This window comes from Peromyscus californicus, unplaced genomic scaffold, assembly GCF_007827085.1.
Source record: "Peromyscus californicus insignis strain IS unplaced genomic scaffold, ASM782708v3 Scaffold_5__1_contigs__length_169319896, whole genome shotgun sequence".
In the NCBI taxonomy this organism is placed as follows: Eukaryota; Metazoa; Chordata; class Mammalia; order Rodentia; family Cricetidae; genus Peromyscus; species Peromyscus californicus.
The window spans coordinates 129,904,548-129,931,691 of NW_026294573.1; the positions used below are offsets into that span (position 1 = coordinate 129,904,548).

General features: G+C 42.8%; 1 protein-coding gene across 1 annotated transcript in view; it reads right to left on the bottom strand.

The window, feature by feature from the left end:
- Cpa6 (carboxypeptidase A6) overlaps positions 1–27,144 on the bottom strand; it is a 308,045-nt gene that overhangs the window by 188,782 nt on the left and 92,119 nt on the right. Inside the window, exon 2 of the mRNA XM_052717678.1 lies at positions 1,772–1,847. Within this exon, the coding sequence (XP_052573638.1) occupies positions 1,772–1,847 (76 nt within the window). The remainder of the gene's footprint in view (positions 1–1,771; positions 1,848–27,144) is intronic.

Consider the following 27,144-nt stretch of genomic DNA (forward strand, 5'->3'; position numbering starts at 1 on the left):
CTTGGAAAGGACACTCTCCAACCTGCTGAGCTGCCTGTGGGCTGCAGTGTGCTCCAAGTTCCCAGCCTTTTTATGAACTATTATTACCTGTGCTGGGGTGGGCTTGGTGATACACCTGTCTTTGAGTCATTTCTGCTCCTGTAAGTAACCTGTCCCCCACACTCTTGCAAGTAACCCCAATAAAACGAATTGGTTTACCAAGTTGGACTTTGGTGGTATCCATACTTTGGTCTGCCATGGGGTCCCTATGTCTAGGGTAAGTTAGTACACACATTGCGTCTCCCCAGGAAAAGTCTGTCCCACAACAATTACCACTCATATAAACGTGCATAGTACATGTGTGGCCATCTGGGCCAGTGGCCTTCTGAATGTTCAATATATTTTGCTTCCATTTGTGAAGCAAATTGTATCTCTTTTAATAATGGATGGTCACTTACCATTATCAAAAGTGACAAAATGAAGAAAACTCCTTGTTTCAGTATTTAATTCAGAATAGCTGTTCCCTCAAACAGGAGTCAAAGTGATTTCACTCTTCCTGTGCTGTATTTAAACAGGATGGGGGTGGAGAGGGAAAGGTCTACTTGAATTTTCTTTGCTTCTCTGCAGTGCTAAGCTCCCTGGTGGGATGTTTGGGAAGTATCTGGTTATTATAGCTGAGAAGAACACTGTGAGGTAGACAGTCCTGGCCTACTACAGAGGGTTATTAACTCCAGCACCACAGGACAGGGGCATTGGAGGGGAGCAAGTCTTTCTGCGTTAAAAAATAAACATGGTGCGCAGGAGGTAACAAGGTACCATTACTTGTGTTGGGGTCAGAAAAGAGGAGAAAGGAAAGAGATCAATGACCTCAGAGTTCAAATCAGAGTTCATTTGCAGATAAATGCAATATTTATAAGGAAGATGCCAAATAGAAGAACCAACCTGTAGGGAAAGATCCAAGGCCTGGTAATTACAAACCATCTACCTAGAAGTCACTGGTGGACTCTCTCCCACATCCTCTAACACCTTCTTCACAGAGGATGGAACTTCCATCACCTAGAGAAAATATTACTGTCCCGTGTTAAAGATGAATGAGGCCCCTCTGGCAATCTGCTTTGCCGTCTTTTAGAATGAAGCCCCAAACACCACATGTTTCATGGATCAGTCTATTTCAGTCAGCGTGGGGGAGAATTAATAGCCACACTTCTCATCTGAAGTTTTTAGTTGAAGCTGACAATTGTTGTAAACAGTGATAAAACGATGAGAGACTCTCACTCCAAACCCATCAGAGAGTGAATGAGCAACAGCCTTTGCTGAGAAAACCCTTGAAATACAGCAGTGTTAATGACTGAATGTCTAGTTTCAACTTCCCCAATTTACTTCCACTTAAAAGTTTAATCCAAAGAAGTAGGTGGGCATGTTTTAGGAAGATTTCAAAATGGAAAAGTGGAGTTCTGAAAACTGTCAATTAAATTCACAACCCCAAAGAAAACACTGACTACCACTTCTAGAATATTCCAGATGCTCACTGGGAATACAACAGTGAACAAAACCTCCCAAGAAGCATCCATTCTACCTGGCAGATGGACAGCCAGTGAACTAGTAAATAAATAGTGTGTTAGATAATTTAGGCCTTGTCTGCATTCCACTCTCCTTTAAATGCTCTTCCATGCTGTCTCTTTACTTGCTTCCTCTGGATAATTATTTTAATTATTCAACCCTAGTGAGCAAAACCAAGTCACACAAACACAGGCCACGGGCTTTACCACAGGGCACACACATGCTCCATTACCTGGAGTTGGTGGTATATGTTCTTCAATGCGAATGCTTCCTCTTCGCTTTTAGGAGTGAGTCTTATCACCTTATCACTATAAAAGACGGGGGGGGGGGGGGGGGGGAAGGTCAGAATTACTATTTAAGAGTAAAGACAGACATTGGTTTTCTTTCTTTTTCTTTTTGTTTCAGACAAAGAAGAGTTTATTTAGCACATTACCAATGGTGTGCCAGGCATGAGGATAACAAGAAACGCCTGCTAGTCTTCTCTGCCTTAAACAAAACAAAACAAAACAAAAAAAAACCTTTTAAGAAACTCTGTGTTTTTAATAAAAGCAGTACAGCTTTTCACTGAACCTTAAGTATTTAAGCCAATTGGTATTCTCTGATTGCGTCCAGTCTCTTTTCTCAGTCTGAATCATCTTTGGTATTTCATCAGGGTTGGAAGATATAGACTCACATATTATATCATGCTTTTACCTTTTAGAATGGCCGTTTCCAAGATGAGGTAAGGGTAATGGGGAAGGCATCAACCCCCAGGGTGATGGTTTTTAGGTCTGTGAGCTCACTTCTAATCCTCTAGCTTTGCCATTTCCAATGATCTCATCACACCTTCTTCGGGTCTATGAATGAAAAGCCTTCTTGGCTTGCTGACAATCATGTAGTAAATTTTGAGCAGCCTTACTCTAATGCAGCTTTTGTGCTTTGGTTTTTCCAAAACCATAGCAAACAACCTCACAGTATCAATGTCAGGAAATCCATATGAAGGAAAGCAGAAGGAAAAACTGTCAAGTCTGTATAAAGCAATGCTAAACGTAACCTTGGGAATTTAAGCGTGAGCACATAGCTTTCCTCTCTGGCGCAGATGCCTCTGACCTTTGTTTTTCTGGATTCATCAGACCCTGGCCTCTCCCACCTGACCCAATACAAATCTTGGCAGCAATAGGCAGCTCAGCTGGGTGCTATGGGTTTTCTGATGGATGGATCACCTGACAGCTTGCTGAGAAACAGCTCCATCTGGGGCCCTGTCAGCTCCTCCAGCGTGCAGAGGAAGCAATCTGGAGCTGGTTTACAGCCACAAGGAGAGTTTTTTTAAAGATGGATAATTCAACCTGGCAACTGGTTCTTCTTCTGAGAGTACAGGGTATAAAAAGCCCACCACCCCTGGGATTATTTAACTCTGGAAATGGTAGCTCAAACCCAGCATTGCCATTTTTATAACAAAATGGTCAATTTATCCAAGCCTTTATAAATTCTCAGGCATGGCTTCAGAAATGTATTTATTGATACTTGCTCATCAAGGAACAGAAAGCAAAGCTGCTACACAGGGCAGGCAACAGAATGTGAGCCCTTTCTTTTGTAAGCCAGTGATATATGTCAATGGAATAATCAGTAACCCAAATCCAACAAGAGCTCTTTCTTTAGCAGGGAAATCCACGTGGCCCCAAATGCCCCTGTTTGTTTCACCAAACAAAAACCTTATTCTTTCTGAATCTGACAGCCAGTATTTTTCTGAAGCAGGAGCCATAATTTGGTACTGTAAACAGGGAGGCTCTAGGTATTGAGTTTAGAGAAAAACACAGCCGGGCATAGCTATCCAAGATGACCCCAAGTTTTCCTTTTCATGTGTGGAAGTTAGATGATAACCTCATTGTGGGAGTCCTCACTTTGTTTGAAATGAGAAAGAACACACAGGCTGGCTGGCTACTGAACATCTGTGGATTCTCCTTTCTCTGCCTCTCATTTTCCTGAGGGGCACTGGGATGAGACTCAGCAACAGAGTGTAGCTTTATGTAGCATCTAGTTATTTTTCCTGTTGGGTTTATTTTGGGTCATTATGTGAATGCACAGTCCACCATGGCAGGGAAATCTTGGTGGCAGGAGCTGGAGGTGTCTGGCCGCATGACATCTGTAGTCAGGAGGCAGAGTGTGATCAGTGTGGATGCTCAGCTCGCTTTCTCCTTTTCATAGGCTTTGACCCAAGCCTAGGTAATGTGCAGCCCACATGTAGGGTGAGCTTGTCTTCCTCAGCTAACCTCGTCAAGATAATTCCCTGTACACACCCAGAGGCTTGTCTCCTATGGGATTCTAGCTGTTTGTTACCTTGATAAAATAGTAAGTAACCATGACGTGTGGGGTCTGGGAATCCAAACTGAAGTCCTCATGCTTGGGCAGTAAGTAATTTACCTGCTGAACTATCTCCCCAGTCCTGATGGATTCCCTTTATAATCTTTGAATTTATAGGTGATGATACTATTAATTGCTTTGGATTAAGATCAGAGAATCAAACAACTGAATATGGGTTAAAGCTAGAGAGATTACTGGGCAAGTAGGCACTCAAGTGCATGTGTTTGTCAATCAGATACTTCTAACTCAGAGTCTATACAGAGTTGTCTGAAGGACAGCACGCTAATGTGTGTGTGTATATGTGTGTGTGTATATGTGTGTGTGTGTGTATGTACGTGTGTATATGTGTATATGTGTATGTGGTGTGTGTATGTGTGTGTATATGTGTGTATGTGAGTGTGTATGTGTGTGTGTGTGTATATGTGTGTGTGTGTATGTACGTGTGTATATGTGTATATGTGTATGTGGTGTGTGTATGTGTGTGTATATGTGTGTATGTGAGTGTGTATGTGTGTGTGTATGTAAGTGTGTTTGTGTGTGTGTGTGTGTGTTGTGTATGTGTGTGTGGTGCTGGATACTGAACCCAGGCTCTTGTGGACTCTAGGCAAGCACTCTACCACAGAGCTACTTTCTCAGGTCAGTTTGAGGAGGTAGCACAGAGTGAGCAAGATATCTCAGAAATTCCCTGTTCTTCACAGAAGACACAGGCCCTAGCTTTGCACTTCGACCTGTTACAAGAATCTCAGTGTTAGCCTCCCAGTCCTATTTTCATGGTCCAGACTCCCAGAACCATATGATTTTGGTGTTACCTTTCAAGTCTAATTTTGCTTTGTTCTCAAATATTTGAGGTCCCTAGAAGTTTCTTCTTCCTATAAAATCACATTTCTACTAAATCAGTGACAGGTGGTAAAAGCATATGCTCTAAAGTCAAGTGGTCATGCTAGCGCGTGACCTCAGACAAGATTTTTAATCTTTGTACCTCACTTTTTCCATCTGAAGAATTGGGATTCTGGTGCTTAACCAGCACGCCCCCCCCCCACACACACTGGAATTATCCACTGCATTAAGTGACTATAAAGTATCTAGAATGATTATTAGCACATAGTAAGGGCCATTTGTCTGCTTTGATTTTGTTTTTGGATTTGCTACATTTTCTTCCTTTGAGTGCTCCTGACTGTGCTCTCTGAGCCCTCCATGTTCTCTCGTTTCTCACTCATTGAACAGAAGATAGGATGTAAACCTCTTAAAAGGATGCGACTTACATAGAGATCTCTCCCTAAGTGGTCCCTTGCTCAGTATATTTTAACCCCTTTCTTCCAGGTACCCACCTAACATGAAGTCTACCTTAGTGGCTGCTGGAGGAAGATGAGGTAGGACAGACAGCAAGAGAGCTCACTCTACAGGACAGCGATGGACGCTGATCTAGTCAGATCCCATCTTCAGGAGTTTTCCCGTGAGAAAAAGCAACACTGGTTAATTTCTAACTTCAAGAGCAGCAGACACGGTGGCCTGTCTTGTGTTTTGTTGTAGTAAACTTCTGCCATCTGACGTACCTTGACGTCTTTTGCAAACCTCGCAGTGCGCCAGCATCAGAGCACACACTTCAGTACATTTCCTCACGTCTTTCCCCAGGTCACAGGCCTCATCTTCTCTGATAGTCCTCTTTGCTTAGATGGAGAAGCAGGGGAGGGTTTCATTCTAATCTGGGCTCTGGCTATTTGCTGCATGCCCTTGATCAGAATGCTTAAACATTTACGGCCATCAAGTTCGAGTCCTTAAACCAGGGGAAGCACCAATGTCTTACTGCGTAGCAATTTTGCAAGAATTATTTCATAAAGATGACATTATGTGCCAGGCCCAGTGTGTGCCAAGGAGTCAGTATTTCTGATTGTGCATTCCCACTCTCAGTGAGGTATGTCTGGGAAGCCCCACCTTATAGAACCCTGAAGCACCACACCTGCTATCACCACCACTATAGGAGGAGAGCATTCTTGTCTTTTCATTTGAAGCTTATTTTTTGCTCCTTTCTCAGACAGCTCTTCAGCATGTGAGATACAAATGTCAACTCATCCCACATTCCCAACAACAGTGACTGGGGACATTGGGCACTTTATAATAAAAGGGAAAATGACATCAGTGAAAATCCTGTAGAGATTTTGCTATTGATTTAATCCACACGTTCAGCTTTTCAATATTACAGAAACCACAACCTTACTAGATGTAGTAAAGAATCTCTGAGGCTGCCTCTCACAACGTAACAGAATGCCTGTAATGGAGTTTTGGGTGCCTTTCCAGACTCAGTCTCCCACTCAGCATCCTCCTCAGATGGTCACCTCCTCCCTGTGTCAGGATTGAGTGGTTAGGTTGAGGATTAATTCCTTACTGTGGTAGCACTGGGAGGTGCAGCTAAATGGGGGGTATGAGTAAGCCATGGGGGTGGAGCCATTACGCATGGTTTTCTCTTGGGAATGGGTCAGTGAATGTGGAAGTTCGGCCTCTTTATTTTCTACATGCGCCTGCTTGTCCTTCTGCCTTTTTTTTTTTTTTTTTTTTTTTTTGCAGTGCAGGGAACAACAAGAAGTCCTTGCCAGACATTGAGCCTATGTTGGTACCTGATCTTGAATTTTTGAGCCTTTGGAACTATGAGATAAATACATCTCTTTTGTTTCTAAATACCTCACTGTCAGGTATTCTGTTAGAGCAACAGAAAGCAGACTAAGACACAGATCCTGCATAGTTCCCAGGGACTTTGGCTAATCTGGGAATGGACGTATGTTATAAATTGGCCTAATCAGACAGAAAGTAAGGGTTAGTGGGAGTGGGAGAGATCCATTTTCTTGTTGAACATAAACAAGGGAATGTGTCACCCTGGTTACCACTTTCAACCTGTAATCATGAAGGCAGAAGCCTGCGGTAAAGCAGCTTCCTGCCACCCCCACTGCACTGTGGACGACGGAATGTAGGGACAGAGAGAACCTGGGTCTGCAATGGTCTAGTCAACTCTACTAACTTTTAAGTTTGTTTTGTTGCTAGATGTTGTGTTACGTGATGCAAAAGTCCTTATCGTGTAGGCCAGTTTGAGTCTGATTTTCTCCTCTGCCAACTCAACGTATCCTTCACAATGACAATATTTTGACTTAGTTTGACTGTCTTTAGAGAAATGAGAAAAGAGCCAGCAGAATCAATTTTTCTACAGGTGGGACTATACATATTGGTGTCTTTGATTTCTTGTCTAAGCACTCCTCTCTAAAACACTCCTTTAATTTGGGTGGCACATTAAATTGTGTGTGTTTCCAGGAAGAAAGATTTGGGGTGTCCCAGTGCTAAGATTCATTTCATGGTCACATGGAAAACAAGACAGTTTAAAATATTTTCCAAACTTTCTGAAAGCTTGTGTCTCACAGAAGAGTTAACAGCAGCATGTTCACTGACTTCAAAATCTCATCTCTAAGTATTAAAAACAATCCAATCTGTTAGGTAATTCCATGCAGAAAAATTGCCATTCCCTTGCACAGTTCATGCTATGGAGTACTTGGCTCTGAGAACTGCATTTCCTTTGTTGAGAAACTGGTCTTGATGTTCATGAAAAATTTCATTAAAAGGTAGTAAATAAGGGACAACTCAGCTGGGTAGACTCGGGGAGCTAAATGGATTCTCTCTCTTTTGCTTATGGTTTATAGTTGTGATATAAAGCACTCAGTACATGAGAAATCACCCTGTAGCAGTTTGCTTAGGACATGAAGATTTAGACTTTGCTTTTAGATTAAAGTTAGGCAAAAGTGATGACTATGTTTTTTGCAGGTATTTTAACAACACAGAGAAAGAAAAACACACAGTCTGCAAGAGACTTTCTGGTGTACTTTATCACAGAAAAATTTTCAAATGGTTACATGTCTACCCTGGTATCTTATCTGTAATAGATAGTCAATAAACATTTGCTGAATTAAATGGAAAATTGATTTTTTTTGTAAGACACATCATCTTTTCAATACCTTGAATTTGGTTTCCATTGACAGCTTTGAAAGTTTTTTTTTCTCTTATTGGCACACAACACAGGAAAAAAGCAGTAAGTGTAATCCTGCCACTAAATTAAATTCTTTAAGAGTGAGATACTGTTTTTATTATGTCTGTGAGACTTGCTGAACATTTTGTCAAATCAGGATATTGTTCTTTCTTTCAGTCTTTTCTTGTAGCATTTAAAAGCAAGACTCAGCCAGAGAAAAACACAGCTATGATAGAGAACAAGCCATTCATCCTAACTGCTCATGCAGCAATTATCCCATTCAAGACAGGAAAGAGTATTAAAGGAAAGGCTTCAAAAGTAGGTATTTTAGTTGTTTGCTTAAGACATAAATCATACTTCATATTATTATTACATATGATATATATGTAGTATAAGACAATAGGAAGTCAATGTTTTATAAATTACACAAACTATATAAAAGATTTAACTGGAATGATCAGAGAAGACCATATGAATGGATTTTGATATTTAAACTAAAAAGACTTAGGGCCCAGTGGACTGACAGCTATTGGCATTTGTTAGTTTAGTGGATTTGAAATAGGAATAAGCATAAGATTCACTTAGAAATCCATCAGCCAGCACACTCCCTTCCCAATACACAGCACTTAGGAATGCTGACGCGCGCGTGCGTGCGTGCGTGCGTGCATGCGTGTGTGTGTGTGTGTGTATTCACATGTGCGTGTGCTTTATGTCTTTTAATATGGCAAGTAGGTGATAGAAAAGGGAAATCCTTAAAAGCCCCAAAGTGTGAGCTCACAGTTACCTGTGTAGCCAGTGGTTAGTCTGATTGGCTGGCATCTTGACAGTCCTCCATGCTCTAGAGTATGAGAAGGTAGGAATTCACATGAGAGACTCCCTCATGAAGCCCAAGGTTAATAACTTCAGTAAAGAGGTGGCTAAAGAGAAGTGCCCTATGAAAGGAAACGCTGGAGAAGCTTGTCTGTGTTGAATTTGGCTGTGAAGAGATAGTCAAATGTCTTAGTGAGGGTTCCTATTGCTGTGATGATACACCATAACCAAAAGCAAGTTGGGGAGGAAAGGGTTTATTTGGCGTATGCTTCCACATTGTAATTACTGAAGGAAGTCAGGACAGGAATTCAAACATGGCAGTAACCTGGATGAAAGAGCTGATGCAGAGGCCATGAAGGAGTGCTGCTTTCTGGCTTGCTCCTTATGGCTTGCTCAGTCTGCTTTCTTGTAGAGCCCAGGACCACCTGTCCAGGGGTAACACCATCTAGCATGGGCTGGGGCCTCCCCATTCAATCAGTAATTAAGAAAATGCCTTACAGACAGATCTCATGAGGGTATTTTCTCATTTGAGGTTCCTTCCTTTCAGCTTGTATCAAATTGACATAAGACAAGCCAGCACAATGAAATATCATCACCACTGAGAATTTATGACCACAAGCTAGCCCTGTAGTAAGGCTAATAATGAAATTCAAGCTACTAATGTGGTTTGAACATCTTTAACAAAACATCTGTGTGAAAGTATTTTTTTGAATGGAAATTCTTCATGTGGTTCATTCATATGCCTCCCTGTGGGAGACATTCATTTCATTTTCTCAGCTTCAAAGTGATACCTACTAATGAATCATACACGAGGAAGTGTAAGTAGTGGTTTCAGTTCAAAGGCGATGCTTCACTGAAGATGGAAGACCATATGACAATTTACCTATTCACATGGAGCCAGTCTGAGAGAGCAGCCATGTTGACCGCAGCCCGCAAAACCTTAGAGGTGGTCCTTCCCAAACACCATCAGCTCACGTCCCACCACAGTATTCCTTGTATGGTAAACAAAGCTACAGGACTAAATCCTTTTCCTGCTTGGCCTCCATCTTGCTCTAGTATGATTTTTCCTTATTTCTGTATCCTTCCCTTTTGTGGTGGTAGGATCACATTAGGGCCTCTGTCATGCTGGAAAAAAACTGAGCTTAACCCTCAACTTGTTCTTCCCTTGAAGAACGTTTCCTCTGGGCTGCTTTACTGCAGGTATGCAACTTTCTTTTGATTTTTTTTTAAACAGGGGCTCACAGTTGAGTTTGCTTTGTGTCTCAGAGACAACTTTGGATGTAGACATTAGAGCCATGCTGGAACAGTTATGACTGTCTGAATCTTAGGGCAGGCTGGCTTCATTTCATATTGGGAGATGGCCTTTTACTGTGGGGGACCAGGAGCAGTGTGCTGTAGTTTAGATCTTCAATGTCTCCCCCAAGCCCCAGGTGTTGAATCTTAACCTCTACCTTGGCACTATTTGGAAGTGATGACTTTTTAAGAAATGGGTCCTAGGAGGTGACCTTCAGTGTTTCAGGGTCATGGCTTTGAAAGGACAGGGAGAGGCTGGACCACAGATCTTTTTCCTTTTTCTCTTCCTAGCCACGAGGTGAGCAGTTCTGTGCTTCCATTTGCTTCCATAGTGATGTGCTATCTTGCCTCTGGCTCAAAGCATCAGGGCCAAAACTTTAACTGAAACAGACACTTCTCTTGATCAGTTGAGTATCTCAAATATTTTGTTACAGTAGGAGGAAGATAATTGACACAGAGGGAAAAGCCTATACTAATATGTGAGGTGTGGAGTTAAAATAATTTATACTTAATGATATACTTTCTCTCACTATCAACAAAAGAAAAGGGTCAAACAAAGTGCTAAATTTGGTGCACATTTCATCCAAGGAAAAAACTTCTGGAAGAGCTTTGTGTGTAGTTTAATTGTGTATCTTAGATTTCAAGTGAAGGAGGAGGTGGGCTTTAAATGGGCTATGAGTTACCACAGGTTTGAACAGGAAGATGAGGCAGCCTTCCTGACAGACAGGAAGCCTGACCTCGTTGACTGGTTCCACAGTCACACTTGCCTTTGCCAGCTGAGTGACATGATACATGGTACCCAAGTGAACACTGCCTCCTGCACCAAGATTGCTTCAGTCCGACTTTCCATAGTTGTAACAGACACCTGAGATGTATTCAGCTCACAGTTCTAGCAAGCAAACTCAGGTTTCTGCACTTGTGCAACGAATGCCTGAATCCATCACTTTGGGCCTGGGGCAAGGCAGGGGAGGCAGAAGAGGACACCCTTCAAGGATCCTGACCCTGTAACTTACTCTCTTCAACTATGCCTTCTCCTCCATAGTTCCACTCTGTATTAATTGATGTAAGTTAACTTAGATAGCAACTTAAAGGGGGATTGCTTTGGTAATTCATGTTTTTGTGTTGATCTGCCCCAGCTGGCAAGGCTGAGTCTCCTTGAATCAACAGAAATGCCAATGATTTGAATGGGGTGATCAAGGGACTTGAAGCTTTTGAGCTCAAGCATAGTGCAAACAAAGTACTTCTCACTTTTATTGTTATACCAAGCAAAACATGAAGGGATGTTCACAGTTGCCTTAAACAAATACAAGTGCAGAGAGGAAATACACTTGGTATTATGTCTTACCATCTTTGGTCATGTGAAAGAGCCAAGGATATTCCTCCCAGGCTTTTCCTTTCCCACAAAGACACTGTGGACATGTCAGGGCATTCCCTTCCTGTCCTTGCTTTTGAGTGTATCCACTTACACATGCATTCCTTTCTAGCAAAACTCCTTATGGGAAGAATATTCTATGCTCTGCCCCATCTGTGGTTCATAGTAAGTGTACAGCTTTCTTGTACAGGCTCCCACAGTTTTGCTTGCTTTATTGTGGTGGTTTGTGATAAAGCAGGACACAGGGGCAGGAACATGTATGGGAGGAGACTGCTTACTCCATGGCAGCCAGGAACCAGCAAGATACAATAGGAAGGATACTGGACAGGATATAGTCTTTAAATACATGCCCAGTGAACTACTTTCTCCATCCAGGCCCTACCTCCAAAAGTTTCCATTCTAGAATTAATTCCATTAATCTTGAGTCCATCAATGGATGAAACCATAGATTGGCCAGAACCTTCACTGTTTAAACTATTTTACTCTAGAAATGCCCTTACATAAACACTCACAGGAGTGTTTTATTAATCTCATAGGCATCTTTTTTTAATTTTTAAAATTTATGTTACATATCAACTACCATTTCCCGTCCCTCCTCTCCTCCCGTTCCCTCCCCCCTCTTCCTTTCTATCTCCCTATCTCCTCCTCAGAAAGGGCTAAGGCCTCCCATGGGAGTCAACAACACATGGCATATCTGGTTGAGGTAGGACTAAGCTCCTCTCTGCTCCCTGTATCAAGGCTGAGTGAGGCACTCCACCACAGGGAGTAGGTTCCAAAAGGCTAGCTCATGCACCAGGACAGATCCTGGTTCCACTGCTAGGGGCCCCACAAACAGACCAATCTACACAACTGTCATCTACATGCAGAGGACCTAGATCAGTCCCATGCAGATTCCTTAGCTATCAGTCTGGAGTCCGTGAGCTCCCACCAGCTCAGATCAACTGTCTCTGTGGGTTTCTCTATCATGACCTTGACCTCCTCTCCCCACCCCAGCTGGTACAATTCCTCTTCCCCCTCTTCAACAGGACTCCCAGAGGTAGGCACAATGCTTGGCTGTGGATCTCTGCATCTGCTTTCATCAGTTATTAGATGAAAATTCTATAATGACAATTAGGGTAGTAACCAATCTGATTACAGGAGAAGGCCAGTTCAGGCTCCCTCTCCACTATTGCTAGGAGTCTTAGCTGGGGTCATCCTTGTGGAATCCTGGGATTTCCCCTGGCACCAGGTTTCTCCCTAACCCCATAAGGGCCCCTTCTGTCAAGATGTCTCTTTCATTGCTTTCCCTCTTTGTCCCTCCCCCAACTTGACCATCCCAATCCCTCATGTTCCCCTCCCCATCCTCTCCGCCCCCCACAGTTCACTCAGGAGATCTCATCTATTTCCCCTTCCCAGGGCAATTCATGAATCCCTTTTAGGGTCCTCAACATAAATCCAGTCACGCTGAACCTGATAGAAGAGAAAATGGGAAGTAGCTTTGAATACATTGGCACAGGATACTACTTCCTGAATATAATATCAGTAGCACAGACACTGAGATTAACAATTAATTAATGGGACCTTCTGGAACTGAGAAGCTTCTGTAAGGCAAAGGACATGGTCAATAAGACAAAACAACAACCTACAGAGTGGGAAAAGATATTCACCAAATCTACATCTGACAGGGGGCTGATTTCTGAAATAAATAAAAAACTCAAGAAACTAGACATCAAAATACCAAATAATCCAATTAAAAACGGTATATAGATCTAAATAGAGAATTCTCAACAGAAGAATCTCAAATGGCCAAAAGACATTTAAGGAATTGCTAAACATCCTTAGTCATCAGGGAAATGCAAATCAAAACAACTCTGAGATACCATCTTACACCTGTCAGAATGGCTAAGATCAAAATCACTGATGACAGCTTATGTTGGAGAGGATTTGGAGTAAGTGGAATACTCCTCCACTGTTGGCGGGACTGCAAACTTGAATAGACTCTTTGGAAATCATAAGCATCTTTAATCCAATCAAGTTGACAATAAATATTAACCATTACAAATCTCTCTTGTCAATGTGACATCCAACAATTCTCTTAAACTGTATTTATTCTCAAATTAAACCAATGACAAGGCCATAATCTTACATAGCACAAACCTTGTATATAACAAAAACACACCATTTCCCTCTCTAGACTTTAGTCCTAATAACAGTGTTCGAAAGTCAAATCCCAAAGTCTCCTTTTGAAACTCAAGATAAAATCTTAGCTAAAAGCCTTTATAAATTAAGAAGTAAAAGGCTAGGCCAATGAGAGAGTTCATTAAATGAAGACATTCATTGCACAAACCTGGAAATCTGAGTTTGAGTCCTAGAAGCCATATTAAAGTAGAAGGAGAGAATCAACTCTACAGAGTTGTCCTCTGATCTCCATATATGAGCCATAGCATGTGCATCTCCAATGCATTAAATAAATAAGCCATATACTTGCAATATACAATCTGGACCAGAGAATACATTCCATTCCAAGGGGGAGAAATGCAGGGACAACAAGGGAGAGTCATTATCAAAGCAAGACCAAGATCCAGAAGGGCAAACTTTGAGTCCTTCAGACCTTTGCCTGGCATCTGGGGCAAAAGTGATATGAACAGGAGTTTCAAAGTGTTTAAGTACTCCTCCACACCACTGCCTTCTTGGCTTCCAGATCACACGTGTGATATTCCTGATACCACCAACTTTACTCCAATAGCTTCATAGATGGTCTTTTTAGGAGTTCTCCAAGGGGATTCTGATTCTTGTTACCAGGTTTTCCTTTGAAATCTGGATAAAAGCTATCTACAATCCCTAATTCTGACATTCTGCCTGTCTATAAAATCAGTGTCACGTGGATGATGCTAATGTGTGCTGCAAGCTTGAGCAGGAGGAAGACCATTTCAGACCATGGTTGCCATAGCCTCTGCATGCCTGGGGAGCTAAAGTCGGGAAAACACTTCCTTGAATGATCCTATGCAAACAGGGAATACTACTGGGCCTCATCAAGAGAAACTTTTTTTTTTAATGAGTTTACATATTTAGACCCATGCCCCTTGAGACAGATAGGCTCTTATGATTCCTGAAGTGTCCTGGAAGTATGTCACCTATTGTTGGAATTTAAATCCTTGGCTTAATTTAATGGTGTCCTTCCATTCATCTGCCATGACCTCCTTGCCCTCATTTCTGAGCCTGCTCCTTTTCTGGCCAAGCTTTCCAAATCTTCCCATTCTACTTTTTGCTCACAATTCTCACTGTAAACCCAGCTAAAAGTATCCAGCAGCAAGAGCCACAGTGATGATTTCTTTCCTGGTAACACTACTCTGCATTGAACTTGCATCATTGTGCCTAGTACCCATGAGAAACAACTTAAAGGAAAGTTTATTTTGAATCCTCATAGTTTCAGCCCATTGTTGAGTGAATCTACTTTGGACCTGAAGCAAGGCAGAAAATCAAGGTGTTGGGAATGTATATTGAAAACTGTTTATCCCCTGGTGGCCAGGAAGCAGAGAAATGTAGAAGGGACCAGGGTCTCAAAATATACTTCAAGGACTCTTCTACAGTGACTCAGTTCTCCCAGAAAGGCCCTACACTTTCACCACCTCCAAGTAATACATTCAAATCATGAGCATGTACATAAAACCATTTATTAGGTCAGAGTTCTCTTGAACTAATTGCTTCTGGAAATACTTTCACAAACACACCCAGAAATATTTACTAAAACTGCTAAGGCATCTCTCAACACAATCAAGATGATAAGGCTTACCATTACACAAAGATTTAGATAAAATTATATTCTAAATTAATGTGACAACACGCCTTTGTCAAATAATATTGTATTTGGATGGATGGAATGGCATCAACAATATTTCATTTTGGTCAAGTATAGTGATGATATCAAGTAAACAAAAAATGGATAAGACATTCATTCTTTCTCAGACTTCTTTAGGGGAGAAATTGAAAGACTACTTTTTTTAGCTGACCAGGCTGGTTTCCAGGCCATGCCTGACACTGCCTGGATGGCCAGGAACCAGAGGCTGGATAGCCCAGAGACCTAAGATAGAACCAAACATGAGTGGCAAAAAAAAAAGACAATGAAATGATTTCTAATGACTTTCTGCTCTACTCATAAATCGGTGCCTAGACCAGTGGTCATCAGAGAGGCTTCACCCAGCAATTGACAGAAACAGATACAGAGACCCACAGCCAACAATAGGCAGAGCTCAGGGAATCCTGCAGAAGAGAGGGAGGAAGGATTGTAGAAGCCAGAGCGGTTGAGGAGAACATGGCCACAGAATCAACTAAGCAGGGATCATAGGGGCTCACAGAGACTGAAGCAACAGTCAGGGAGCCTGCATGAGTCTGAGCTTGGTCCTTTGCATATACATTATGGTACAGTAGTTTGGTGTTCTTGTGAGACTCCTAACCGTGGGAGTAGGGGGTATCTCTGACTCTTTCGACTGCTCTTGGGACCCTTTTCCTACTATGAGGTTGCCTTGTCTAGCCCTGATTGGAGGGTTTGTGCCCAGTTTTATTGTATCATGTTAGGCCATGATTGGTTGATATCTCTGGGAGGCCTGCTCTTTACTGAAGGGAAATGTAGATAGGGGGAAAGTGGAGGTGGGGGGTGGGAGGAGTGGAGGGAGTGGAAACCGTGCTTGGGATGCATTGTATGAGAGAAGAATAAGTAAAAAAATAACAAAAAGAAAAAGAAATTGTATGTCAGACTCTTTTCTTAATTATTTGTTATGTCTAATAATATTAAATATTTTGTTGTACATATATGTTTGTGTCTGCATGTGGCTTTGTGCACCTGAGTGAGATGCCCAAGGAGGACAGGAGAGAGCACTGAATCCCCTGGAACTGCAGTTAAAGGCTGTGGTGTGCCGCTGACGTGTGTCTTTGCAGCAGAACTCTGGTCTCCTGCAAGAGCCACAGCTGCTCTTAACCCCTGAATCAGCTTCCCACAAAAGTTAAGGTTTTTATTTTCCATGGAAATTAGATTAAGAGTTGGAGTCAAAGGGTAGAGAATGGCGTTGTCAGACATTTCTCCCACACTGTCAGACATTTCTCAGTGTGGCACCACACTGCTTCTTTCCTTGCTCGCCTAGGTCTAAACCGGAAGCTGAGCCAACAGGACCTAAGCCATATCTGCATGCTTCCTACAGGAGCCTGGCCAGAAGAGGAGAGAAGGTAACACACACAAGCCGGGGAAGCCGACTAGGGGCAGCTTCACTGGTGAGAGAAATGGAAGCTTTAAAAACACACACACACACACACACACACACACACACACACACACACACACACACACACACAAGGACTCAGTTTTACTAGGGAGTTAAATAATTTTATTAAGAAATTTCATATGACATTTTATTTTCTCGCCATCTTAGATATGGAATGAGATCAAGCAGCTATGGAAAACTATAGGAAAGCTCTGTGGGGAGCCACAGGTCAGAGTTTGAAGGGAACCTTTGTTATCCACAAAAGGTTTGAAGGAAACAGGCAACAGCACCTGGGCCTTAGTACTGCCATTTTGACTTCAGAATCCATTTTTTCTATAGGGTGAAATAAAGTTCCCTAGGGGAGATGGGAACCTTCCAATAGCTGACCCACCTCATCCCGAAATGATAGAAACAGTCATTGCACATTTATAGTTCTCTAGAAACATGGTTCTACTGTCCAACAACAGAAAGAACAAATGAATCTGATTGGTTGGACTGAAAGGCTGACATTGTATGTTGATTGACAATGATGGAACATTCAAGGAAGCCCCTACTCTAAATCCTGATTGGTGAAAATTGTAACTTTAACTTGGCAACTAATGTTTGTGATTTTTATGCTTAAGTACTTGTTTCAACTGACATTTAGGATCACAGTTCAGCTCCTGAGTCTGTTCTGTGGCCCTGATTGATCAGCCTCCTCCTCTTCCCCCTGACTTTGTGCTGCCCTGCATTAAATCTTGCCTTGCTGTAACCTCTTGTGTCTGTGGTTGATTCGGAGCCTCGGACCACAACAGGTTGATGGAAATGACTGTAACAGCAGCACTAGGGTTGTTACCTGGGAAACTGGAAAAATAAACCAGGCTTGTTTAGTCTTACCCAGTGTGCCCCTCAGTTTGGGGATTTACTTTTTCAACGGTTTTAATTTTGTTTGTGGAGGGACTCTCTCTCTCTCTCTCTCTCCATATGTATATATATATATATATATATATATATATATATATATATATATATATATATATATATATATATATATATATGTGTGTGTGTGTGTGTGTGTGTGTGTGTGTGTGTGTGTGTGTGTGTGTGTGTATGTATATATGTATGTATGTATGTATGTATGTATGTATGAAGGATCTTTTCAGGTTGGTAATTGACTATGTTTGCCTCTTCGTGGATGTACAATCAACACAGAGTTTAGTCATTATTTTTCAGACAGAGACAAAGATAATAGCATAAAATTTTAATAGTTACAGACTTTTCTATTTTCTCTGTATATAAAATCAGTAGGATGCTATCAAAGATGTCTTGAGTTTATTTCAAACCACATTAGAAACATCTGACTACATACAGTTTTCTGCTTTTGAACGAAAGATAATTAGGCTTATAACAATGAATCAAACTGAACTGTCTACATAGAACTCATCCAGTTGTGATGTTTGATTTATTTACTTTAATCCTAACAATAATAAATTATAAGAACACTCAATAGTTTTTAGTTTTTTTTTACAATCTCAACCTTTTTGAAAATTCTTTCAGTGTATTATCTTATTGGATCTATTCCAGCTGTTAGTAATTGGGTAAATTTTATGATGGTACATTTGATTATCCCCTCCACCACCATCTGGCTATGTTTAGACTGTTTGACAATTCATACATATATACAATACATTGTAATTATATTCAGCCTGAGTTACTCTATCCCATCTATTCCCACTGACCCCTATCTTCACAACTCTCTACCTCTTTTCTTCTTTCTCCCCCCTCCCCACTCATTGACTTTAATAAAGGTTGCTTATATTATCATGGCTATGGGCCCTTTTCTGGAGCTTGGGCAACATTTTTCAAGGATTTGATAAGTTGTTGCAAGAATTACCTCTCTATATACAAGAGCACTGAGCTTGTGTTGAACTTTGTCCAGATTTATTTAGTATCTCAGAAGGATTACATTGACTAAGTTTGTTCAAAATTACTTATAATGCTGATAAACAATGGGTAGCCTGATCCATCATCATTGGTGACTCTTCAATTCAGAAAACTCTAGGACACAGCCATCTTGAAGGTTAGGCTCAGCCTGACACAAAGCTCTTTGAACAGAAGTGGTGGTGGATACTGGAAACACTTGGTATGGAGAAATGGCAAAATGAGAAAGCTCCAGATGGGCTGTGGAGGAGGCCCAGTGCCACCTGGAGGGAGATGAGGGCATGAGGAAAGACAGCGAGAGTTTCAGACCTAGGAGCTGTGCTTGGGGCTCACTCTTTTCCCTGTGTGCTCAAGAACCAGGAGAGGTCCTGAAACCAGCGGGCCTTTTCCTTTATCCTTCATCATTTTCTCTTTTATATTTACGTTGGGATTCTGTGCATGTGGTTGCTGATTTATACTTGTGAGCCCAATGAATCCAAAGACTAGCTAGCAGGGTTTGGCTAGGGCCCCAGCTCAGTTTCTCTACGATTTTTCTTATTCCTTTGTTCCTTCTACAGAACAGGTGTCCCCTACTGTCACAAATGGCTTCATCTGTCCTGATACTCATATCTGCATATTGTATTATCCAAGAGAAGGATGGATTTTTTTCAGCTTCATTCTCCTCGAATCAAGTTAAGATGCCATGGCAGTTCTTGAAGCAATCATTGTGTTAAAAAGAATGCTACACACTGACTGGCTTGTATCTGGACACTTACTCCCATATTGTAGGAGGGGAGATGGTGTTGATAGGGAGAATACACCATAAAAACCAATTGCTTCTCCAAGAAAGGGGAATTGGAGCCAACTGGTTATTTTCATGTATGTAAATAAGTCACAACCTATCAGTGCTTGCCTCAGTTGCTCTAATTATCTCTCTCAAATTGCACAGAACTTGCCGGGATGCCTGCCAGGGTTGATTTGGTGGGTTTTACTGTAGAAGGGTGACAACCCACAGGGTGGATATGGGATCTAATCCTGTCAAGCTCCTGCAGATCCAAGCCTTCTGGAACAGTGTTCTGAGGATGCAGGTCCTGACGTTTCACAGTAGTTCAGGAGTAAGTTTAATTAAGACTAATCAGTAAGAGGGTGTTAACATTAGCAGTCTAAAATTAACCATTCAGAACCTGAAAAGTCAAAGAATTATTGTCAGCTGTGTTCAAGGCGAAAGCAAAAAGCCACTCCTTTTCTTTGCTTCCCCAAATGGAATCTCTGTGTAGTCCAGTGGGCTCGGGAGTCCAACAGTCCATATAGGTCTTTCTCTTAACAGTCCATAAAGATCTTTCCTTTTCCATATCATCTTCAGGTGACACTTCTTACTGCCTTTCTTCTATACAACTGTGGTTTTCCCATATGTGATGTGGGACCTTTGGATGTTTGGGTACCAGATCCTGGGAAGCATCGCTGATTCAAGATATCAGAGATTCTGTAAACACAGTACAGAGGCAGTTTCTTTACTTGTAACACACACCATGGAATTGAAAGGAGAGCAGATTCCTTATAGTAAGAGTTATGGTGATATTTTATTTGTATTAAAATGTTATTTGTATGTTAATAAAGTCAGCCGGGGGTCAGAGCTATTAGCAAGCCATAGGAAAGCCGGGCGGTGATGGCGTATGCTTGTAATCCTAGCACTTGGTAGGCAGAGCTGGGTAAGTCTCTGTGTGTTCAGGGATACAGTCAGCATTGGATACACACACCTTTAATCTCAATACCAACCATAGAAGACCTGGAGGTCTATACAGACAGGCAGTGACTAGGCAGTCATGTGGTTGGGTTTACAACCAATGAGAAGGCAGAACAGAAAGTCTATATAAAGACTTTAACACAGGAAGTAGCTCTCGTTCGGAGAGGTAGGACCACTGCAGGAGGAAGGGTAAGGTTTTAGCTCTTAGCTCTGACCTCTTGGCTTTCTTCTTTGCATTGGTTCTGTGTTTCTTATTTAATAAGACAGTTGGTTACATCTACAAAGAGTCAGAAAATTCAGTTCTCTTCTTGCCTCCCATGGATGTACACATCTTCATTTTATATGTTACTGTGGGTTTGAACAGGAGTAACAGCCATTGGTTAATGGTGTCCTGTTCAGGAAGGGTACCAAACTACAAAAATGCTGCTACAACATTGTTCTCCAGCTGAGGCTGGTAAAGGTTCTGTAGACATCACACTGGCATATTTAAACCGGTCTCTGCCTCAGCCATCAAGGACTTCTAGCTGCAGGTGACCAGATCCACCTCATTTTCTGATTTTACACTTTAGGTTTTTGGTATTGGCTTTTCTCTTCCTAGCTATAAAACTGCAGGCAAATGATTTCATCTTTATGCTTCTCTTGTCCAGACTAGACAATGCTGTCCCTTCATTATAGCAGCATCAGGCATGCAGGCCTTCTTCTAGGATTACAAAGCTTTGAGATGGCAGAGAATTATTGCTTAATCTCTCAAACGCACAAACTGGGCCAGAGCTCTTCAACCATGCAGTCCTGGAACGTGCCTGCAGTTTCTTTGTTATAATGGGAATTTGTGTTGTAAAGTGACAGGGTTTGATCATTCTAAACGGTGAAGCACTCAGATGTTTCTGCTTTGTAAAATTAGATACTGTGTGGGTGGGTAGGGGGCATACACAAGCCTTTCGGCTGTTATCCCCATGGACAGAATGGGGCTCAATCTCTGATCACAGGGATCCCCTCCTTATCATTTGTGCAAGATCTGTGATTTTACCAGCTTTAACAAATTGGAGGGAAAGAGCACCTACTGTGACATGCATATATCTGTTGAGAACCAGGAGAAATGGCTTTTGATGCAACTCACAAGGAGATAGCTATGTCCTTTTTGAGAACAATTCTAAAGTCCCATTGTAGCTGACCAGGGAAAACTTTTGAAGTCATTACTCTAAACTGCTAATAAAATAGCATCTGTGCAGATGAAATTCCTTCATTTGGTATCAAGGATGTATGGAAAAAGGCAAGCCAATGCCTCCCTACAATATCTCCAGATCCCAGACCCTCGCCCCGATGCCTGTTCAGAAGTTCCAGGGAAAGAATGGCATGCACTCACTCAACTGGGAATGGCAGGGAGGTCTCCGTGTTGTTCTTAAAGGGCAACATTAAAAAGACTATGTAATGTCTGTAATCCCTGACTTCACAGGAGACACAGCATGGAGCAGGTAGGGTAGAAGGGAGTCCTGAAGATTGATGTCTTTACTGTTGCATTATATGGTACCTTCCCCTTCATCCATCTCTGGTTCTATTTTCCTAAATAATATGTTTTACCCATGCCCTCTTTTTGGTAGATTATTTAAGGGCAGCTGTAGAGAAGACAGGAGATGGAAAGAACGACTTGCTCTGACCTTAGGCATGACCGTGTTTATTCACAGCAAGGGGGCACTTTTGTCACCCATATGTGCAGATGGCCAAAATGCCTATGAGGAAGATGGGATGTGGCCTTTTATAGGGGTGGAAACTTCCATAGTCCACAAGGGATGCTGGGAAGTGTAGTTTTTCAGTAGGAAACTATCATTCCTAACCCTGGGAGAATATAAAAAAAATGCAGGGTAGGGGTGTTTTACAGCTATTTTCTGCTGAGGAGGTTCTTTGTTGAAAGGGGTGGTTCTGGGGTCCACTGAAGAGGTGTCCTCTTAACTTGATCAGCTGCAATAAATCAAGCAGTTGCCATTCTATATTCCTAAAGAGACTTGAGAAATGATGATCAGAGAGCTGTAAGGGGATGGTTTGACTATGGATTTGTGGGCATAGCATCCTTAGCATCAGTCAGAGCTCGTCCTTTCTGATGGTGGAGTACTGCAGCAGTCAAGGAGTTGAGCTGGTCCTGAAGGATGTTAAGCTGATCTGAACTTGTGAGACAGAGAAGCTTCGTAAAAGAAGTCAGTTAAAGTCAGCATCCAAGAAATGAATCTGAACAGAAAGTGTCTAAGAGATATTCCTTGCTTCCAAGTATTAGGAACTTTGTATATTTGCTTCATATATTAACAATCCAGTTATTATTTAATGAACAAAACCAGATTATCACAAGTAAAAAAAAAATCTGGTTAGAAACAACTTGACAGGGTGAAATTTTAAAAATTGGGGCTATTACCTTACATAGTCATATCTAGTGTTTAAAAACATAACAATATATTTTTCTTAGCATCAAATTATACCTGTATTCCAAGATTATACTGTAAATATACTGTCAGGCTATATAAAAAGGCAACTTAATTATAAGTTGTATTCCCCAGAAAGAAATGATTTAAAATTTTCAATTTAAAAAGTATATTCTCAGAGAGTGTCTGCCTTATCATAAGTAAATGATTCACTTTACAAATTAACACTATTTCTAAAATTAACCCTATTAACAGAAGCTTTGAAAAATTCTCTACATTTTCATTCCATATACTCAAACAACAGATGAAAAGTTGAAAGCAGTCAGTCATGCCAAATCTGTAATAATTTCTGGAACCACTCGGTGTTTCTAGGCCTGGAGGGCTCCAGAGCACAAACATACCATGATGGTGAGTGAGTATAGGGTGGCGATATGGGAGAGAGAGAGGCGGAGAAATTCATGTGCTGGGGAGAGAGGCAGATCTGAACAGGCGAGGGTGATGAGGAATGAGCTGAGGTAGATGTTCTGCTTGCCACCCAGGGCTATGGTGATGTCCTGGCCTGGGCTGCAGCCAAGGGCTAAGACTTGGTTCTTGGCCTTTTTACCACCAAGGACCCTGTGGACGCCCAGAGTCTGGGCCACTACTTGTGACCATGTTGAGGTCCAAGGGATGTTCCCTCACAAGAGCCATGTTAATCCAGAATTACTGCACCACCACCCAGGACCATGGTGATAGGGTTCATACTGCTGCTGGAGTATGGCCCTGTTGTGGGCCTGAGTTGATGTCTGTTGCCACTGAGGGCCATACAGAGGGTTATAGTCCAGGCCAACACCTGGGGCCATATTGGTCTTGTTTTGGAGGTTTGAGCTGCTCCAGGGCCAAGCACACCTGGGGAGGGGGTGTTCCATGTTTCCACCCGGGGCCATGGTGTCATCCAGTCCTGAACTGCAGCTGTGGGCCTCATCTGGGTCCATAGCCCGCCCGCAGCCAGAGTCTGTGTTGATGTCTTTGGCTCATGTTACCATCAGAGGCCGAGCGGATACCCAGGGTCTGGGCTGCCACCTGGAGACTTGTTGGTATTTTTAGTCCACACTGCCACTGGGGCCATCCTGATCTGGGCAATCTGCAATGCCAACTAGAGCCACGATGACATCTGGACCCGGGCTGCTGCTGAGGACCATGTCTGGGTCCGTGGTCCTACCACGGCCTGCATCTGTGCTGATTTCTGTGGCCCATGTTACCACCGAAGGCCACACTAATACCTGGGATCTGGACCTCCACCTGTTGCCTTCTTGGAGCCTGAGGACTCTGCTGCTGCCAGGCCCATATAGACCTGAGTGACGTGTGCTGCCACCCGGGACCTGGGCGTGATGAGCCTGAGCTGTGGCTGGGGCCATGTGTGGGTCTACAGCCCCACTGATACCAGGACCTATGCTGATGTTTGAGGCTCCTGGAATCTGGGCTCACTCCTGGGGCCATATTGTGGTCTGAGGGCCATGTTGCCATTGGGTCCATGTAATCTAAGTGACCTGCATGGCCAACTGGGGCCATGGTGACATCCGAGCCTCGGCTGTTACCAAGGACCATGTCTGGGTCTGTGGTCCAACCACAGCTGGGGTCTGTATTGATGTCCACGGCCCACCTGGGCCACCACCGAGGGCCAGATTAGTGTCCGAGGGTTGAGCATCTGCTGGGACCATGCAGATCTGATAGCCTGTGTTGCGACCTGGGGCCATGGTGTCATCTGGGCCTGAGCTGTTGCCAGGGGCCATGTCTGGGTCTGTGTTGATGTCTGTGACTCCTGTTACCACCAAAAACAGTGAGGATAGGGCTGCACAGAGTTGGCACCACTCCTCACTGGCTGCAACACTAGGAAGAACTGGCCCTGCCCCTCACCAGCTGCCGCACACAGGAGAGCAGGCATGGCACCTCGCCTGGGCAGCACACTAGAGTTGACCCTATTGGTGAGGACACAGGTGAGCTGGGCCTGTGGGGGTGAGGGGAGAGCTGCCCCCGCCCTTTCTCTCATATGCCATTGGGTGGCAAGGGTAAAGGAAATATGCCCTCCCCCTGACCCTTTACTACCTGCTACAGGCAGAAGAACAGGCCTTGGGGCCTGAGAATGGAAAAGCTGGCCCTGAGAGAGGGCCCTGCACCTTGCCTGGACAAACAGTAGAGCTGGTGCTGGTGGTGTGAGCGCAGGTGAGCCAGACCCAGGGCTGTGTGAGAGCAGAACGGGCCCTGCTCCTGCTGTCTGCTGCATTGGGTGAACCAGCTGGGGCAATGCTGGAGAGCTGGCCTGGGTGGAGACAATGAGGGAAAGCTGGCAGGCTGACTAAACCAGCTACCACCCAGGCCCAGAACTAGGACTGTGAGGTAGGCCACTCCAACTTCCACCTCATCTGTGAACTGCTGGAGCATGTGATGGCGCCAGACCTGCAAAGCTATAGCATCTCCATGTCACAGGACGACAACAGGATATCCAAGAGGAGTTCCAGTGAGGGCCCAGTGTCAATGCAGCAGAAGCCAGAGGCCTCAAACCAGACCAATGGCTCATGGCAATGAACACTTACAAGTAAAGATGGACAGACTAAAGGGTACACTGTGTGACTCACTGGGCTACACCACAGCTTCCGCACTGAGATTTTAAAAAAATTGTTTGTTTTTTTTTTTTGTTTTACTTTTAAATTTTGTTTTGGTGGGGAGGTTGCAGGGGCAGAGGGCAGAAGCCAGGGGACGAGGAAATGAGTGGGATCAGGATGCCAGGATGCATGATGGGAAATTCACAAAGAATCAATAAAAAGTTAAAAGATAATTTCCATGTAACATACACTGAACTGATACAAAAGGCTAAATCAACTCTTTACTCGTTCTGCTGATGGACAGATCTCCAGGTCACCACGGACTGACAGCAGTAAGCATATTTCCAACCATTGGACATTCTGAGCGAGTTTTTAAAGCCGTGAGTTTGATGGCAAAGCACCTGGCATCCCCTTTTAGTTGGAGTGCGGACCCCGAAAGGAGTGCGGACCCTGAAAGCAGTTTTTGCTAAGAGGAAGAATTGAAAGCCAGGAGAGAGGGCTTGGCCAACTGAACTGGCATCATGTCCCATACCTGTCTGGTGCTGGCCTATGGACAAGGTTCCCCTGTTCACAGCAGCCTCACATGTCAGTCCAGGAGACACTGAGGACAGATAGTTCCTATCTGCTCCTCTGTTGCTTGAGATATTTAGGGTGTGGATTCAGACTCTGAGAACCTCCACTGGCCTGTCATGTGAGGCATGAGGAGTAATTCATCTTTCGAGAAGGAGGAGTTTTGTTTTTCCTTGTTATGGTTTGGCCTACATGACTGGAGCTACACACCAGAGCCAATCAGGCCTATGCAGCCAGAGGCAGAAACGGCAGACTTCCGGCAGGTCTCATTGCCATACAACCTTGTTCTCTAATGAGGCTGGCATGGAGCTTACTCTGGTGGGATGGTGCTCCATCCAAGGGAAACTGGGCCCTCTGGCCAAGCAAGTGTATTATAAATTTAACCCATTTTACTCGAGCATTTAATTTTTTATCACCAATTTTTATGTATCTGATTTTGAATATTATTTTATATCAAACAAAATTGAAGTTTATTTTAAACTTGTTCTGGCTTATTTGTTTCAGGCTTAACTTTGACAACATATACAAAATAGTATATGATGGGAGATAAAGCTTGTCTCTGCAAATAAGTTACATTTGTATATAGCATGGCTGATCACTAACTTGTATATCTTAATTATCTTTAACAGTTTATGATTAGTAAGTAAGTCTTTATAAGATTAGGACTTTACAATTTTATTCCTGTTAAGTTTGAGCCTTAAAAAATTATAATTCTTAAACTAAAGATCCTTTAGTTTCAAAATAAACTATGAAGCGTAAATGTAAATACAGTCCAGAGAGATACTGGGAACTCCATTTCCCTGATCTTTTTATAGTGCACTTTTACAAAATGCCAGGTTTTTTTTGTCTAAATATGACTCAGTTTCTAAGCAAACGATCTTGGAAGCCTGGTGTTGCCTCCTTGGTCTATTAAAAGGGAGATACAGTGATAAGCAGAGGGCTCAGTGGGTCTAGTTGTTTTATGGGTATGGCCTTAATTGATTGATACCACGTGGTCACCTTAAAAAGACAGTGGTAAAGTCACATGTGGCTGAGTCACATGGCTACTAAGATCGCCAGGTGGTGGCAAGTCACATGATACACCAAGGTGAGCCCATCAGGCACGCATCCTTTTCATAAACGAGAGTTGAGTCCAAGTTACATACATGGTATGTTATAGCAAAATAAGATTATCTATACATCCTTCTTCTTTTGTTTGTTTGTTTGTTTTTTGAGAAAGGGTTTCTCTGTGTAGTTTTGGTGCCTGTCCTTGATCTTACTCTGTAGACCAGGCTGGCTTCAAACTCACAGAGATCTGCCTGGCTCTGTCTCCTGAGTGCTGGCATTAAAGGCATGTGCCACCACTGCCTG